Source organism: Egretta garzetta, unplaced genomic scaffold, assembly GCF_000687185.1.
Source record: "Egretta garzetta isolate BGI_Z169 unplaced genomic scaffold, ASM68718v1 scaffold425, whole genome shotgun sequence".
In the NCBI taxonomy this organism is placed as follows: Eukaryota; Metazoa; Chordata; class Aves; order Pelecaniformes; family Ardeidae; genus Egretta; species Egretta garzetta.
This window is the reverse complement of record NW_009259796.1, coordinates 4,481,282-4,499,069: the sequence shown is the minus strand read 5'-3', so window position 1 is coordinate 4,499,069 and position 17,788 is coordinate 4,481,282. Positions and strand designations below refer to the sequence as shown.

The 17,788-nt window shown below is 37.0% G+C and overlaps 1 protein-coding gene across 2 annotated transcripts in view; it reads right to left on the bottom strand.

The window, feature by feature from the left end:
• ATP13A3 (ATPase 13A3) overlaps positions 1 to 17,788 on the bottom strand; it is a 58,598-nt gene that overhangs the window by 8,268 nt on the left and 32,542 nt on the right. For both annotated transcript variants that reach the window (XM_035895265.1, XM_035895266.1), the window contains exons 9-29: positions 17,355 to 17,489; positions 16,488 to 16,560; positions 15,602 to 15,733; positions 14,404 to 14,583; positions 11,283 to 11,440; positions 10,425 to 10,613; positions 9,441 to 9,502; positions 8,721 to 8,871; positions 8,149 to 8,265; positions 7,486 to 7,503; positions 7,240 to 7,393; positions 7,033 to 7,153; positions 5,739 to 5,863; positions 4,637 to 4,815; positions 4,060 to 4,182; positions 3,886 to 3,965; positions 3,207 to 3,249; positions 3,000 to 3,109; positions 2,271 to 2,367; positions 1,313 to 1,385; positions 312 to 489 (exon numbers count right to left, since the gene is read on the bottom strand). In XM_035895265.1, the coding sequence (XP_035751158.1) occupies positions 312 to 489; positions 1,313 to 1,385; positions 2,271 to 2,367; positions 3,000 to 3,109; positions 3,207 to 3,249; positions 3,886 to 3,965; positions 4,060 to 4,182; positions 4,637 to 4,815; positions 5,739 to 5,863; positions 7,033 to 7,153; positions 7,240 to 7,393; positions 7,486 to 7,503; positions 8,149 to 8,265; positions 8,721 to 8,871; positions 9,441 to 9,502; positions 10,425 to 10,613; positions 11,283 to 11,440; positions 14,404 to 14,583; positions 15,602 to 15,733; positions 16,488 to 16,560; positions 17,355 to 17,489 (2,498 nt within the window). The remainder of the gene's footprint in view (positions 1 to 311; positions 490 to 1,312; positions 1,386 to 2,270; positions 2,368 to 2,999; positions 3,110 to 3,206; positions 3,250 to 3,885; positions 3,966 to 4,059; positions 4,183 to 4,636; positions 4,816 to 5,738; positions 5,864 to 7,032; positions 7,154 to 7,239; positions 7,394 to 7,485; positions 7,504 to 8,148; positions 8,266 to 8,720; positions 8,872 to 9,440; positions 9,503 to 10,424; positions 10,614 to 11,282; positions 11,441 to 14,403; positions 14,584 to 15,601; positions 15,734 to 16,487; positions 16,561 to 17,354; positions 17,490 to 17,788) is intronic.

The window sequence follows — 17,788 nt, the reverse complement described above, 5'->3', positions numbered from 1 at the left end:
AGCAAAACTTTATAATATAGAAGAGTTAAAATAGGTCTGAGCCATTAATTTTGAATTTCAATCTCAACTGTCCCGAAGTTGAGAAGTCTTCAGACCTGGCAGTCTGGCTCTGACCCAATTCTGCATTTCAGCCACTGGGTAACTCCTATGTATTAGTATGCTCTGCACAAAAAATTCAGCAGACTAACAAGCTGCCATACAGAAGCTTTATTTACAAAGTCCCCAAAGGGGGTCAATAAAGAAGAGAACAATTATTGCCTATAGCTTTCCGATCATTACTGTGTCCTGCATGGAGCCACTGAAACACTTACTCAGATTCCACTGTCCAACGCTCATACCAGGGCTGCTGTTTGACCCAAAAAAATCCAAAGGTTTGGAAAGCAAGGCAGATGATGATCTGAGACAAAACTGAACACAGAAGTGGACCTGAGATAAGACCTGATGGAGGCCTTCGCGCAACAAGCTCCTTCCAAGCAGGGTTCAGACTCACTGCGAAGAGAAAGAAAAATAAATTACACATGACATCATTATGGTTTTCAAGAGTTACCCTGTTCACATTCTGTAGAATTAAAATGGCTTGCTCACAACATTACTTTAAAAATTAGTCCAGAATTGCAAGTGTGAAACCACCCTGAACAGATTATACTGCACTAGAATAATGCCACAGTGCCTTCTATAGGCTGGCTACCCCCAGCAGCACAGGACAGCAGAGGACAATAATAGAAGCCATGAGACTTAAGGAATTAGTAGTGTCTGGCCAAATTCCCTTTGTCTGGCACAGGAACTTACAGCTCATCATCTCAGTTTTGGTCTGCCATTGCTTCAAAGCAGCAGTTTCTATTAAACTTAAAAATGGAATTCTACTGTTAGCCAGCAAACTGAGTGCTAGGTTCACATGTGCAATCAAGTATTTCACTAGGTAATAGTTTTCAAGCATAACATTTTGTGGACAGAAGTTCAACTAAAAACACAAGATATCAAAACATTTGAGAAAGATGATGTTGGAACAACCCTTGTTTTGATTCCAAAAACAGTTTCCTCATGTCAGTAGGGGTTTATGACTTCCTCTACTGTGAAGAACTACTTTCCTAAGATCATGCCCATGACCTGCTTTTTGTAGGAGAACATTTCACAAACTCATATAACTCAGTACGCAGTGGTTTGGTTTTTTTAACGCATATACTGTAGTAGTCATAATATCTTAACTGTATGTCACAGTGCTTACTCCAAAATGCTCCATATTAAAGAAAATTTGACCAAGCAAAAAACTGCTTTATAGAAGCCAGCAGGGGTAATTCAGCAAAATACTTACTAGTGAAGACAACCACCAAAATGATTGCCATATCAATGAAGAGAAACTGGAAATCCCCCAGATTGCTCAGGATCTAGACAGAAATCACAGCTGAAACACTGGTAATTTCTTCTCACCAATAAACATCTTACAGTGACACTCTTACGGCATTAATTCTTTAAATCTCACTCGATAAGCATGACAGACTCTTACCAGAGACTTACTGGCTTCCTTTATCTGCAGGAGCCTTGAGTACTCTACAATTCACAGATTAACTCCCGAAGTATCAAGGCATAAACTGATTTCAGTTTCAAGATACATAAGCTATTTGTAATCAAAATTTGTTTGTAATCAAATTTACATTACTGAACCTTACAAACCAATGAAATAATAGGTTAGGTCCACACAGTTCTCTGAACACCATAACTTTACTATGTAGTCTCATAGTTGTCAAAATTTCTACCTCAATGGTCCTTTAATACTTTGCACATGTAACTTACGCGGAATACAAATTAAAGTACATGATTTCTAATACATGCCATATTGTGAATCCAGTCATATTAACAGGAAATACTCCACTTTGCTTCCCCTGCTCCAACTCCATACTTGCAGCTGCTCTCTTTCAATCCTTACAATAAAAGGAATGCATTACCCTTAAATAAAGTTAGGCTAGTTTAAAATGCTGACAGTTTTTAAATAATGGAAAACTGTATTTATATGCTTGTTTGGACTTCCCACTGTAGAGACTTTCTATTGACAGGCATTAGTTAATGCCATTTTTAAATAGATACTACCATGGTTTTCACACAGTAATATAAGAAAAGGCAAAAAATACTAACAATACTTTTAATCCAAAGACAGTTTTTTGAACATGGGTGTTGTGTACTCAAAGAGACTTGCAACAATTTATATTAAATATCTATCAATTTTCAGATCTCTGAATTACGTTGACACTGCTTAAGCACAATTAAATACTTACAGAATATAGCAGAGTAACACTGATGTACTGGATAATGCTGTATAATGCCATGAACTTAAATACACAGAATGAAGTTATTAGAGCAGCACGGCCTTCCCTGTCAAAACAAATGCAATCATGTAACTAGAAAGCTTTCTGTGTGAGCCGTTAAACTCTGCTTAGCAAAACCTTAGCTGCAATTAAACATATCAGCAAATCCTTTGAGGGACATATAGGCTGAAGACATATGGAGAAAAAGGGGTCAGAACAGTACACTTTCAAGTACATCAAAGTTGTGAGCATGCCTTCTGAACTGAGCCCCCAGCTTACTTTGGTGTTCTTTGGACTTCATGTGGTTTTCCAACAGAGGGTTTAAAATTAAGGTCTGCTTGCAAAAGCATCTATGAAGCACTTCTTTACTGCATGGAATATACATGCAGTCAGCCACAGAGTTGCTGACTTCAGAAATGTTTGATTACACATTACTTCATTCGTTCCACACATACTTAACTAGATTCTTCTCTGGCTGACCTTTGCCCAAAGTTATACCTAATTTCCAATTCTAGAATCAAAAATTGGTCAAACCCTATCTAGAAAATTTGTTTTCTACTTTGTAAAGAAACAGAACTACTAAAAATGTATGGTTTGTTCTTTGATTCAAACTGGCCTCCTACAGCATCACATATACTAACATAGGGTATGCAAAACAAGTTACACAGGCACATTTAAGTTCACATTAAGCGGTATTACCTGATCAGCTTTGGCACGCAGGAAATACTAGGTGTCCTGGAAGTGAACGGTGATGCCACAGAAGCCTCAAGTTCAGACAAAGATATACCACCATGTGCCCTCTTTAGTGCCTGCCAGTTAAGATTGAAATAGAGAATGTTTTAAAACTTGCTTTCATCTGTATAATTTAACTGAACAGTTCTGTACGGAAAATAAAAATATACTTACGCCACAGTCATTTGCTCCATCTCCACACATGCCCACAGAGTAACTATAAAAACCAAACAGATGTCAGCATTCTGGACCATTCTCTGATCATAGTCCATTTAGCTTATTCCATTAAATACCTCTGTATTATTTGACTTATCCAGGATTTGCACAATAGTGAGTGACTGTTAATGCTAAAAGCAATTACTGTTCCCATTATAGAGAGAGATATATATAAAAGGAAGAAGATGGAAAAGTAACATGACTTAGCCAGGTCAATCAAACCAATATGGTTATCAGCCCTCTATCATTCCAAGGTTGTTTAAAGCATCTTTGCTCTTGGCAAAGAGACTTTTGTAGTATTTTGTATAGCTGCAAGGCCCAACACCAACAGACAGTATACCAACCATATATGAGCAGAAGTCATCCCATTAATATTTCTTTAATACACAGAAGACATTTGTTGGATTTGGTTATTAAGCCAAGCAACCAGATTTATAAAATGTTAGTCAGTTTAGTTATTTATCATTTATAAGTTAATGAAAAGTCTGAAATAGGCTGACTTACTAACTCAATGAAGTTATATTAGCCCCAACTTTTTCATCCGGCAAAACAGCTTGCAGCATACATAACTTTTTTTTCATACCACACCAAATACACTGTCAGCTCTCCCACTTTCTGTGCTTAAGCAAATACTTACTCTACATTTTGTAAAGCTTCCACCAACTGAGTTTTCTGATCAGGCGCCATGCGAGCAAACACAGTGCCATGTAACACAAGCTGGAAGACAGAAGATTTCTTAATGCAATGCTCTCTGAAGAGAGAAGTCTGTTCACCATCAAAAGTGCTGCTCATGCTCAGGTAAAATGCTCACCTTGGGTACCAGGTCCTGAAAATGCTCCAAAATCACTGCAAATGACTTTCCATTCATTGCAAAATGGTATTTGGTCATCTGGAGATCCTCAAGGCTTTCATGGACCAATTTAACTGGAATATCCTATCAAAAGTAGTTTAATACTCTAGCTGTAGTGTATTTATACAGACACCTTGTCATCTCAAGGGTTATTCCTAGAGATCCCACACTAAAGAAGGTTTCTAAGAATGTTACTGGAAAGAAAACTTCATGCAATGAACACACTTCAGTAATAACGAAATGAGGTTTAATGTTTCAACTACAAGCAGGTAGAGCAGTCTTAACAGATTGAAATGTGCAGGAGACAGGGTTTTTTCCACAAATAAAGTGTCAAATATTGCACCACATTTAAAAAACTAGCTCCCCCAGCTGTTTCAGTACTCTTTGGTAATTTAAGATTTGAAAGTTAACTAGTACATCAATTTTGATTTGACACTTAACAGCAGATCTGCTACTTGACGGAATAAGATAAAAAGAAAGAAACTCGACAGTAAAACTAACTGCTTATGCTCTAAGGGCATAATAATGCTCATATTACCTCTGAGTTTATGGCTGGTGATGAACTAGTGCATTTTGCGAGGGAATCTGCATAATGCCAGTTGATCCTGGCAGCCTGCCCATCCTTTGGAGGTAGTGCTTCAGCAATAATGACCTTATCCTGAGGTAGAATCATTCCACAGTCTCTGGCCACAGAGATAGCAGTTAACAAGTTATCCCCTATTAAACAATCGCACGTAAAAAGGTTTGAGTTAGAAAAGGATCAATAGCATACACTGATACTCCACATAAGAGAAAAGCTAACAAAGGCAGTTTTAACTAGGAAGACTGCCTAATGGACCAGTGGCAACCTTAGGGCAAACTGAGTCTACAGACAAAATTCCAGGTCCAGCCCACTAAACCCCTCCCCTGCACTAGCATCATTAGAAACTTTGTGTGCTTCTTTCAGCCACAAAGATCTCTCATTGACCAAATCTAAAATCAGGCAGAAAACGTAGAGCCATTTAAAGTACTGCTTTTTAAACGTGGTCACAGATCATGCAAGACACCCAGCTGTATTGCTAGCCTATCAAAACACTATTCCAAAGGCACAACACCTGTGATTTAAAAAACCCCACACACATATTGCATGCAAAACACTGAGCAGATACCTAGCTCACTTAGGGGAATAGAAGAAGTCATTCTTACACACAAAAAAAAAAAAATCCATTGCAAAGTGACTTATAATTAAAAATGGTAGGGACCTTCAGGAGGTCATCTAGGCCAACCTCCTTCTCAAAGCCGGGCCAGTCATAAGAGTAGACAGGACTTTTACCTAGTCTGATTTGCAAAACCTCCAAGGTTTTCCCACTCTTCAATTCAGCATAAAGTCACTTGTGCATGAAGCTAGGGAGAGGAAGCTACACCATAGAATTGACCCCCATACTGGTTTCTGATCTCTGACTTACCAAAGCAACTTTCACCCAAAAAGAAACAGATTGGTGTCTGAATATCCTCACAATAGTTTGTAAACTTCCCTCTTGCTATACACAGAGTATAATTTCAGCCTACTGACACTAAAATTTTACTTTATACACTACAATTAAAAGACCAAAAGAGAGACAGATTTTTATCTTTTTGAGTATGAATGTTTACATGCTAACCTGTAACCATGACAGTGCGAATGTTGGCTTTATGCAAATCTTCAAGTACAGCAGGGGTTTCTTGCTTTAGCTTGTTTTGCATTATAATTAACCCCATAAAATCCATGTTGCTTTCAATAGCATCCCTGTAGAAAAGGAGGCAAGGAAAAGAGCAATTGTTAGATGTAGCTTAAAGAGCCTGATTTTCTGTTTATCAAAGTAAAAGGAAATGTTTATTTTTAACCATTAGAAGCAAGAAGAACTTGCTTTCTAAAAAGTGACCCAAGAGGTATCAACATTAACATTCATTTATACTTATTTCCCTTTTTTTAGTTTAAAACCAGTATAAGCAGCAGCTTTTTAGTTTCTTCCACGAATACTCTTTCTAAAAGAAATTACATTCCAAAAAGAAAGGTCATCACTAGAAAAAATGCTCTGAAACTACCTGCATTCACAAATTTTAAGATTTGTCTAGAATGCAGATTGGTCATTTCCAAATTAGCTGAACCTTAACATACTAAGCTACCAAATATATGTTACCAAGGCTAGTAAGATTAACAAAGTAAAGTAACTAATTAACTTTGTTTTACATGAAAGTCAGGGTATTTACCAGGTCTTGGGTACTCTACCACTACTGTAGATTTTCACACCTGAAATTGGAAAACCCATTTCTCTGCTTTGTACTGTTTTGCAAAAAGTTCATCTTGTGCACAGAGCTGATACAGAAGAGTGTCAAAATTGGCATTTTCATAGTGATGCTGCACTTTCAAACACAATGGAAAAGATAGCATTATCCACAAAACTAGGGCCAGCTGAAGAGTAATTAACAGGAAACACAACTCTCTTGGAGGAAGAAACCTTTCTACCTTCCAAACCTTTGTGACAAGCTTTGCAATGAGAAAATGGACATGCTGCCTGCAGCAGACGAAGCAACTAAATCAAACATGCACATGAGGGTTTCTACTACATGCCATTACCTTCAGACACAGATGATATAAGTACGTTCAAGTGACAAAGATGTCGGATGAGGTTTTCTGCCACATTAGCATAAACTAAACCTCGTGAAGAATTATTATTGCAGTTCATTTCAAGATTAAAGATGTTCCTCAGAATTCACATTATTGCAGAAAAACTTATCTTAAATTTCTATGTATTATCCAGGGCACAAGTAAAGAATGCACAGAACTACATATGACAAGACAGAAGAAAGCTAAAGAAGAGTAGTAATTGATTTAAACAAAAAATAAACATTGCATAATTGAGTCAAAGCATGCAGCTTTTAAAGCCTGTTACTTATTTAAAAAGTCACTCTTACCTATTAATTGTCTGGACTTTGTGCCACGTAAGTTTAGACTCCAATTTTCTGTGAGCAAGAGCAATAACTCGGAAGCCCTGCTTTGTGTATTCTTCCAGGACACACTCAAAGTCAACAGGAACTTTAAAAAGGTCAAGTTTAGAGTTATTAAAATTATTCATATTACAGCTGAGCTACACAAGAAATAAAAATAGTTTGTTCCTTTACCTGTTTCCTGCTTACACAAGCTGGCAATCACTTCGGGGGCACCTTTCATGTAAGCATCCATTCTCTTCTCCCCTAGAACTCTCGCTATTACACACATACGTTGCAGAACTGAAGAAAATGGAAACTGGCGCACAATTCCAATCTCATAACTAGTCTGTGTCATACAGGAAGGAAGGAAGAAAAGGGTTACATCCACACACATTCTGAAAAAGAGAGGTACGTGTTTAATTGAAAAAGCATACTTACCGAAAGCTCAAATAATTCCTAAAAAAAGGAAAAAGACATTTACTGTAAATATGCAATTTTAAGTATTTTTTCAGCTACAAACTATTTCAACATAAATCAGTAAATGAATCTACATGAGACACAGTAGAACTCCCGCTACCCTGCGCTGTAATAATCTGGATATACAGTCATGTGCTTAAATTTCCCCTCCTGTTCAAAAAAATACCTCAAAAGGCAGACAGAAGAAAATTTTAAATGTGCACGTAATTAAAACACACATCTCTAAGGTACAAGGGTGCCAAAAATTCTGTACTGTGCAGTGACATCAACAAACAGTTGTTTTAACTGAAACTGCAAGGTGAGCACACCTAAGCACTTCATTAGCACAGTAATAATTTGGTAATGATAACTAGTATTAAAATGCGTAGGCTCAAAAAGCATTACAGTACTTTATAACCAGTCTGTAAGGGCAACGATGCTTGCAATCAGTCTGCTTATCTTGAAAGTGGCATATACTGAACCATTACCATCAACAACAGCTTAAACATATTTTCTCTACCTTTGCTATCAAAAACGAGTTTTGATCCTGTTTGAATTGTATCAGCCAGAACCACAGCATACGGTAAGATGTATTTGTTTAACACAAAAGACTATAACTCAAAGAATTGCTTTGAATTTTTATACCATTTCTTGATTTGTTGCTTGCTTGGATTCTGGGAAAAGTTGTTTTGAAGGTCGAACCACTGTCGGCATGATTCGATTATGAAGGGCTGTTTCCTCTTCAGTTGCTTCTTCTAAAATCTGTATTAAAAATAATCAACTAATTTATTCATTCATTAACTTTGCTTTTCTCATAATGTAATTTTCAGAAAAAAAAAACCCAACAGCCTTGGAAGTCAGCCCAAGGTGCAATGATCTTTCTAAACAAGATTTCCTGTGAGAATTAAGTGTCTTAATTTAGCAGTTAACGCAAGATCCACTTAGCTATTTTAAATGTTTACTACATGCATTGAAACCTTGTCACACACATCTGAAAGCAGTAAATTAACTCTTCAGATTCTTTCAGTTCTATGAATTGTTGCACAGAACACATTTTAGGAACGTTTTTAATATTAAGTCTTCCTTTGACACATGGGCACTGTCAAAAGCCCACTGTTTTACAGTTACAGCTTGAAACAGCTTATCTTATACAAACAGCATAGGAAATTTCAGATTACTTAAAAATGTCGCTTCTCTTGAAACAAGCAGACACTTACCCATCCTATTGCTTCAAACATCTTCAAATCAAGCGGATCCCCAGAAAGTACCCCTTCAATTTTTGTAAGGGAATGACAAGTTGCCATGCAAGCAACAAACTCAGACTTCAGCAAGCTCTCACTGCAAGCCCTCTCTTCCGGTAAAAGGAAACTAAAACAATGAAGTTATAATATACTTAGCATAATAATTATTTATTATGAGCCAATTCAAGAAGTTTGTTTAGATTAACAGAAGAAAATTGACTGCACAAGCCTCTTCACTTGTATTTTCACACATCACAGAATGCAGATTAAGACTCTGGGCTGGAATCTTCAGAAACAGTCACAACTTCTGTCTCCTTCAAAAACTCTTGTGTTAATTCCTCATACAGAGGCTTCTTATCACTTTGTACTTAACTCAATTAGCTAAGCTAATTCATTTTAGCAGCCCAAGAAGTCAAGACTTGGGAGGACAGGATTAAGGAAACATGCTATACTTTAACTGCATCATTTCTGCAGTATGAACCTAACGAGGTGTCAGACTTTAACAAATTAAATCCCACCTCAGCCTTATAAGAGAGTTACAACTTTCATTACACCTAAACCGTATTTTGAGTTGCATTCTTACAGTTCATTACAGAAATGCAAACATGTCTGAGCTCACATTGAATCTTCCATCCTATTTTGCTGAAGCTGCTAAAACACAACAAAGTATCACATTTGCTTTGAGCTTATCCTTACCGAGCATTTTCCACCCGTTGAATCCCCCAAAGATCCAAGCCATCCTCAGTAAGTGTGCCAGTCTGCAAAATAAACCAAGGGGCATGGCAAGAAGAAAAAGCCGTCAGAAACAAGTTATCATCAGGTAAAGCAAAAATTAACACCTAATTAACCAAATTGAACAATGTATTTTATTTTGTTTTCCCTTAAAAAAATCAAGACTTTGGGACAGGAAATACAGTCTATCTCCCTTGCTTTTTGCTAGTAAGTAAGTTCCAACTCTGTTAAATAACTTAAAAAAAACCACATTCACAGCAATCATGCCCCTCCTTGGAGACAGGACAAATGAAACAGACCCTTAAAATCCAAACATGACAGCTCAACATCTCTGTATTCAGGGGTTAGGGGCAACAGAAAATAGGTACTAAACCCTAAGTACTACTTTATTACATAGCTATAACAGTAACTTGAATATATTTACAAAGAAAATAATGAATTTAGTGTGGGTACTTAAGATTTTAGATAAAAATCTGAGAAGGAAAATAAATTTTATCTAAGAATTAGCTAAAAAGCAAAGGATTCTGAGGAGTGGCGTTACTGTCTTTCACTCATGTTTCTGTTATGGAATAATAACAAAAATATGCTGGTTTGGCTTTTTATTGAAATAAATGAAAATGAGAAACAAGTCTGGCCTCACACTTCAATATTCCAGAAGCCTGTGTACTAACTAAAACTCCTGGTAGACCCCAACTCTCACATTTCTGGGGTGCTAGTAGTAAGATAGGACTTGGGAGTCTTGAGATAAGAAAGCAGCTCTGTATAACAACATTTTACAGCAGACTCAATTAAGTGACTTAACAAGTGGTAAACACTGAATACCTGGAAGCTAACAGGACTAACTTATACGAAAGTCACAAATTTTCTTGTAGTTGCTAGTCTATAGGAATTCCCATTTATAATACAATGCGTCTCCAGGTGGCAACACAGTTTCAAAATTCACCTAACCTTATCAAAACACACAAGATTCAGCTGGCCACAAATATTTATCCTTTGTGGGCTGATGCAGAAGATGCCAATTTTTTTCAACCGTCTTTGTGCATAAACGATGCCAGCAGTCAGGGCAGCAGGGAGCGCTGGAGGCACCGTGATAGTGATAATGTCAAGAGACTCAATGATGATGGTATGAGCTGGAACCTGCAATAAAGGTCAGAGTTAACGAACAAGAACTCTCTAGAAGATTCACTACCCCACTGAAGCGTTACATCACTGTTACCAAAAGCAAAATCCACACAGTGCTTTCCCCAGTACAGCATGATTTGGATTGCCCAGAAACTTGGCACAATCTTCACACACCATCAGCAACCATGATAATCCAGTCCTAAATTATTCACAACCCGTAACTTCAAGTTTTCACTTTTCCCCCTGCAAATATATTACTTTAAAACAGTAAGTGAATAATGAAAAAAAAAATTGGAGAGAAAAAAATTACAGTTGTCAAGTTATCAGTTATCAATTTCTTGGTATGGATTTTTTGCCTGCAGTATGCTTTAGGTGTGCTATATCCTATTTCTTCCAACTGGATATCAGTCTGATGGTAATCTTACATATAATAAAGATAAAAATCTAGTAATTAGGTCAGTAGAAATTGAGGTAAACTCAAATTTTACTGTAATACATTCAAATTCTGCTTCTCTGCTGAATTTTGTTCTCAGTAAGCTTGTCTTTCTCATTCTCTGTATACAAAATAAAGCAAAGACATTTTCACTTAAAATCAAATTGTTTCTCATCATCTGAAGTATGCTGGAAATCATGATCAACCTTTTTCTAAAATAAGGCAATTCTGGACTAGAAATGAAAACATACCTCATTTAAGATGCTATTGACAACCGTGTAAAGAAACCCAATCCCTGCCACCACTACCAGAGACAGGAGAAACAAATAGGCATCCCTGTAGAGTTTAAAATCGGTTGGCTTTGGATATAGTATGGAGCGCAGCAGCTGCCCTTTAGCAGTACTAAAGCCTAGCAATAAAAAGAGGTAAGTTATTAAAAGTATAAACAAGAGCAAAGATTTTCAAATATATTAAAAACCTCAATGAAACCTTTAAGCCACTCATTTCATTAAGGCTGTTTCTCAATATGCAGTAACAGATGTTATGCAATACTGTAATTAAGGTGCTTCAAAAATGTATGTGCACATTCTACTAAGTGCTTCTCTCCTATGGCAAGGATATGCAGCTGATGCAAATGAACCCCTCTTCTACAGCAGCAGTAAACCCTCAAATGGTTTGGCCTGGAAGAGTTTGTTGTACCGCCATTATCCCTCAGTGCAGAACTAGTGGGTCTATTTATTAGTTGTTTAATTAAGCCAGTCCTTGCAAAAAGGAAAAGAAGCTATTCATAGAGTCCAACCTTAAGTACTTAAATGGCAAGTCTCTGTAAGCACCCTTGACAGCCAGAAAGATTGATTCAGAAAAAAACCTGGACTGCACAGAGTCATCTTTTAGAGAAACCTACCTCTTGATCGCATTCTGACACCTGAACGAGGAGACTAGACTTCTAAGGGTCTTAGAATCAGGCAACTAACAGACACCCTGAGATCCTCCTTGAACCTTTGCCTCAACACACTAAGAGGCCAACACCGGTGCCCAATTTTGTGTTCCTGAAACGTTTTGTGTCTGCTTAGGACTTCGAAGTCTAACCTCGATACCAATGTCAGGTCTGCTGGCATTAGGGACAGCTCCTTGACAGCTTCTCAGTCTGCAAGCCATCACAGCGAAGGCTAAGCCCTCCACACTGATATGTGTTCTACCAGAATGGAGCGGGGCTATTGCATCAGTCTTAAAGAAGATGAGTTCATAACAAGAGGCACAAGGCATAAAGCCTCCAGGCTTTGAATTTGCTACTGCAGAATACAAACCATGGGCCCATTCAGAGAAGATCAGTATATACTTGAGCATTTAGTCATGCATGCTTTGTAATTTGACACAGCAGTCAAAAACAAAAAATCAGAACTACTTTTGGGGGTTTTTAATGGTTTTGCAGAAGGTTCTGTAACCACATAGGCTAGAATACACCAGGGTAAAGCAATAAATGAAAACCTCATGTGGTGTCTTGAGAACACATTGGACATACAAATAGCTTCAGTGAACATTTCTGTTCCCTAAAAAAAATTACCTGTTTTGAATTCTTTACAATTACAATAGGAGCCACAATGACATACACACTAATATATCCATGAACTGAGTTTCAGGAACAAAAAAAAAAAAGAATACATTTAGTTTATCGGGATTTTATGTATATTTCAGGTGTAACATCAAACATTTCACATTAAAGGCTTAACTCTGAAGAGTATTGCGAGTACAGTCCCAGCAGATCAATCTTATATGCCAATTTACATTAAGACTACACGTCTTTGCACACAACCATAGGGAGTTCTGATCTCCTAGAATTCTTTTAAGGACTAAATTTTCTAGTATCTTCAATTTTGGAGTATCCCCCTTTCTCAGATAAAGGGACTTTTACTTGTATCTCACTAGGTAACAATTTCTTTAGTTCTTACTATTGGACATCTTAGGGGAGAGAAGTTGCAAGCGCTGTGACATTTATACAGCTCTGTGAAATGGGCAATTCCCTACTTGCCTAAAAGCTGTCCCAGTAAACCAGACAGGAGAACAGGAAGAATTTTATATTCCTTTGCTCCTCTCTCTATATATAGCCATAGCAGGAAAAGTGTACTTGTCCATACATAAAATCCGAACAAGGTCCACAGTGTTAAATTCATCCTGTTTACAACATAGGAGCTAACTCTGACCTATCATGGGCAAAGAGCAGATTAAAAAAAAAAAAAAAAACTTTGGATGTCAGGGCAATAAGACTCGGTGTGTTGGAAGCAATTACAGTTCTCCTTGTTAAGAGGTCCAGACCATGGTTTCAGACTTTAAAAAAAAAAAAACCAAAAACATTATCCTTCCTGCAGAGTAGAAGAAATAAGTCTTCAGCAGTTTATTTCTGTTCCTCTTTTGGACCACCTATCTGTATATAGACTTCAGGCTGGGCACATAAAATTTCTTATTTAAGAAACAAAAGAAGTCGACATGGATATTATTAAAGGGGAGATGTGTTCAAGAGAAGGGAAATATTTTTCCTTGGGGAAAAAAAAAAAAAAGACTAATAAAAGCCTCTAGAAAGACATTAATGAATTTAATAAAAAAATCAGTACATTTACTGCTAAAACAGACTAACAGAAGGTGAAGAGAAGACACCAGAGAAAGAAGAGACTAATTAGGATGAAGTTACTTGTTGGAAAACCTGCTTTAAGTAGCATTCCATCAATGTAGCCAGATTTATCCTATCCAATTCTGTTGTAGCTTGGATTACAGCTTACATTCATCTGTTTTGTGGTGCGTTTCTTTAGATCATCTTTGTAAAGCAGAATCCCACAACTACGTTAGTCTGTGCAACTGTTTCTAATAGAACATCTGTATTACCTAAAACCAAACCTTTACCATACTAGCATGAATAAGCACTTCTGTGGAAAGGGCTAGATCAAACACATTATTTTAAGCAAATGTTATGTGCTTTAACAAAACTATGGGTAAAGAAAAACATTTGACATTGCCAATGACCCAACTAAAATAAGCTGTTCCTCATCACCCACCCAACCCAATAGTTTGCCAAACCTTTTCACAGAGGCATATGTAGTTCAACTAACATGCTATAAAAGACAGCTGAAAGACCTGAAAATACATTCAGATAAGTTTTAAATTGATGCTAAAGACTGATTCACGCTCTTGCTTGCCAGCTGATACTCTCCAGGCCATTGTCTAGTTCTATTATCGTTGTAAGACATGTATCAAATTATTTGGGGTGTACTCATATATCCAAGCTTAGCAACATTCAACACAATACACAAAAGTATTAGTTGACATACACCTATAAAAGCAAGTAGTATGTGAAGAAGTGATAAACTTAACAATCAATACCTGTTCTCACTACTAGAGCTTTGACCAATTCTCCAGTGTAAAAACGGGTCTGAATGACATTGGTTCCACAGAACAAAGTATGCCGTTTATGCACTTCTGGACTGTATATTTCATCTCCCATTGCTTTCGGATATTCGGAAGGATTTGGTAGATTAATCTTTGTGACAGGTACACTTTCCCCTTAAATGGAAAAAGAGTATCTAAGCAAGATCAAATAAGAATGAACGTTTTTTCCTTCACAACATCAAGTAGAACAACGTAATCTCACTTCAGCAGCACACAAGCGAGACTTACAGTAGAAGTCATCTTCCATTCAGCACATTGTTAGGTAGTCTCTCACCTATTAGCCTCAGCTCAGCAGATTCCTTATCCAAATCCTATCTAACTCTTCATTATTCACCAATACAGCTTTTGTGCCTCTTATTTCAGATAGGTGTAAAATACATTTCATTGAAAGAAAACAGGACAAGCTCCCTTCTCCTGCTGCAAAGCATCAACCCATCTTTACTCAGAAAAACTAGAAGCTGAAGAAAATAATTCTCAGTGCCTTTGGTGACTAAGTACGCTCAAGCTAGGGCTGCAATCAATTTTTATCAGTAGCAGCAGCAAGAAACTCAAGCATATTCAAAGAACTGAATATGATAAAATGCACAATCTCTGAACTACAATTTTCTAAATGCTGACAATTTGGACAGTTTATCCAAGGAATAACAAAAAGTCCATCCTATTCACTAAAGCTGACCTTCAAATACATCAAGTCCCTGGTTTCAGAGTATGCAGGCATAACCTGAGATAATAAGTTCTGGTTTTAAATACAGCAGAACATCATACTCACTACCTTCATTCTTGGAAGCAGCTAAAAAGTGTGGGCAAAAATTTTCTGAAGAAAAATACTGCAGAACTCAAACTGCACTGAGAACACCAAGTCAAGAAGCAGGAAGACAAACTATCAAGAAGAAAGCTTTCCAACAAGAAACCACCACTCATTTTTGGAGTTGCCAAGCAGTACCAGGTAGCTGTTGCAGATAAGCAGAACACAAGTACATAAGTACTTAGAAGCATGTCTAATTACAAGAACATACACATTTCAAGCAAAATAAACATATCCTCTTCTGCTACAGCACACTGCAAGTTAAGCATGCACACAGGTATAAACTAATACATTTAGCCATGCAAAACTGTATCAAGTTTACTTTACCTGTTAACATACTTTCATTTACAATGCAAGTACCACTGAGAAGTACTGCATCACAGGGCATAATTGTCCCATTAGATGGAATTAACATGATATCTCCAGGCACAAGGTCGGTGGAAAGGATTTCTTCTATTTCTGAGTGTTAAAACACAAATAAGTTTACCTGAAAACAGACACCATTTGCAAAACCTGATAAAGATCCTCACAGCTAAGATCCAGGTGGTGACAAGATTATGCTCCATTTCATTAATGGCATTATGAAAAGTTTTTGAAAATATATAGAAAAAGCCATTGATAAACCCAATTCCATCACAGATTAAACTCTAGAGCACATGGATATAGTTCACCATAACAAATTAAAGGAATCTTGTACAAAAGATACTAACAATTAACTAAAGTACAACTTCAGTATAAAGACATAAGTCCAACACAAACGCATGTCTTACAAAACAGTATCACACACCACAACCTAACCATCTTCCACTACTGTAGTATCCAAATGAGCAAAAGTCCAGCAATCAACTGGCAGCCCCTACTGGGTAATAAACTGTAATGGAAACTCAACGCATGCACATCTTTAAGCCAAGAAAGAAACTACAATGACAATCACCTATGTGAAGTGGTAGACAATGAGAAACAAGACTAGGACAAGCACCTCATCTAAACACACCTGATGAGACTTGCTAAAAATACCATCTAGAAGGATAACCCTGAACAGGTGATTATCCTATCTAAATTCCACTTTGCAACTTCACCTTTTCCCATGCAATTTTGCTAAGAAACACAAGCATTTCAAGCTGATCAAAGAAAGCACAGATGCACACCAACTTTACACTCACACTTAATGAACAATTTAAACTCCACCTTCCAAACCGTCTGTGAAATTTACCTTGGTTTCCTCTGCAGACAGAAACCCTGACAATGCTGTGAGCTGCTACCATGTCATGTAACACAACATATTGCTGCAGAGGGGAGAAAACAGTTTATTATTTGAAAGCACAGCTTGTCTTCTAAGTGCTCATTCTGCCTCTACAAGCAGAAGTGATGAGATTCTTTACCAACATTCTTTTACAACAAAATGTTACTAAAAACATTCTCTTGGGCTTAGTTTAGGAAACTTATGGGCAAATAAAGTTTAAGTGCATCAACCTGTGCAGGTTCCTACTTTTAACAGCATTCTGGAAACAAATACATACTGCTACACAAAATGGTATAAAAACATTTGGTCATTAACATACACAAGTAAAAACTGCAGTAGTCATATGAACTTGGATTAAGGCAACAGGGGTTCTTTTATCTCTGATCTGAATTCAAGGATTGCAATTTAAGGATAATTACTACTTTGATTTCCATCAGCTACAGCTAAGTCTACAGAAAAAAGATGCATCACCAATTTAATAGTCTACGCATTTGGCTGGTGCTCAGTTCTGTTGGACTTTTTCAAACAGAAGTAGACAATGCAAGATGGAATCGCTACTGTCAATAAAACTGAATTTGTGTCCAGGTTTCGTTTAAGTGAGGTAGTGTTTCTGTTACCTGAGGTCAACCTACTGATTCAACAGCACGGAAACTCAGCAGAGAGGGGTCTTGAAGAGAACTGTAAATCCAAATTCTTTCAGATCAAAGAGGGAAAACCCATAAGAATATTCTACCTGCATACCTCTGAGAAATTCTTGAAGATTTGTAGGCAATTTCACATCAAAATAAACCAATCGGTAAAAAGCTGAAAAGATGCATCTCTTTGCTTTGAGCTTACCTTTCTAATGGTGTAGAGTGAACTAACAATGGATATTACAGACATGATCACAATTGCTAATGCATAGTAGTGATATTCATCAGTGATCCACAATATCACACTAAACAACTGAAAAATGTAAAAAGGGTTGAGAACCTAGAAGAATAACAGAAAATTAAAGTTACACCAAAAGGTCACATGCATTCTCCGTCAGAAGAGAGTCAGAAACATAATCCTCCTCCTCCATGGAGGAGATAAACCTTTCAGTTCTTCATACACTATTTTTGTCTCTTTTGCCAGACCGATCCCTCTTTTTCACTACTTCCTCGACCCCCAAAAGCACAGTTCTCACTAATACACAAATACATACTTTTAAGACTGCATGCATTTTCCCCTACACCTCAAAAGCAAAATGATAGTAACTTCTGATGCACTTTAAGTTACATTTCTTCAAT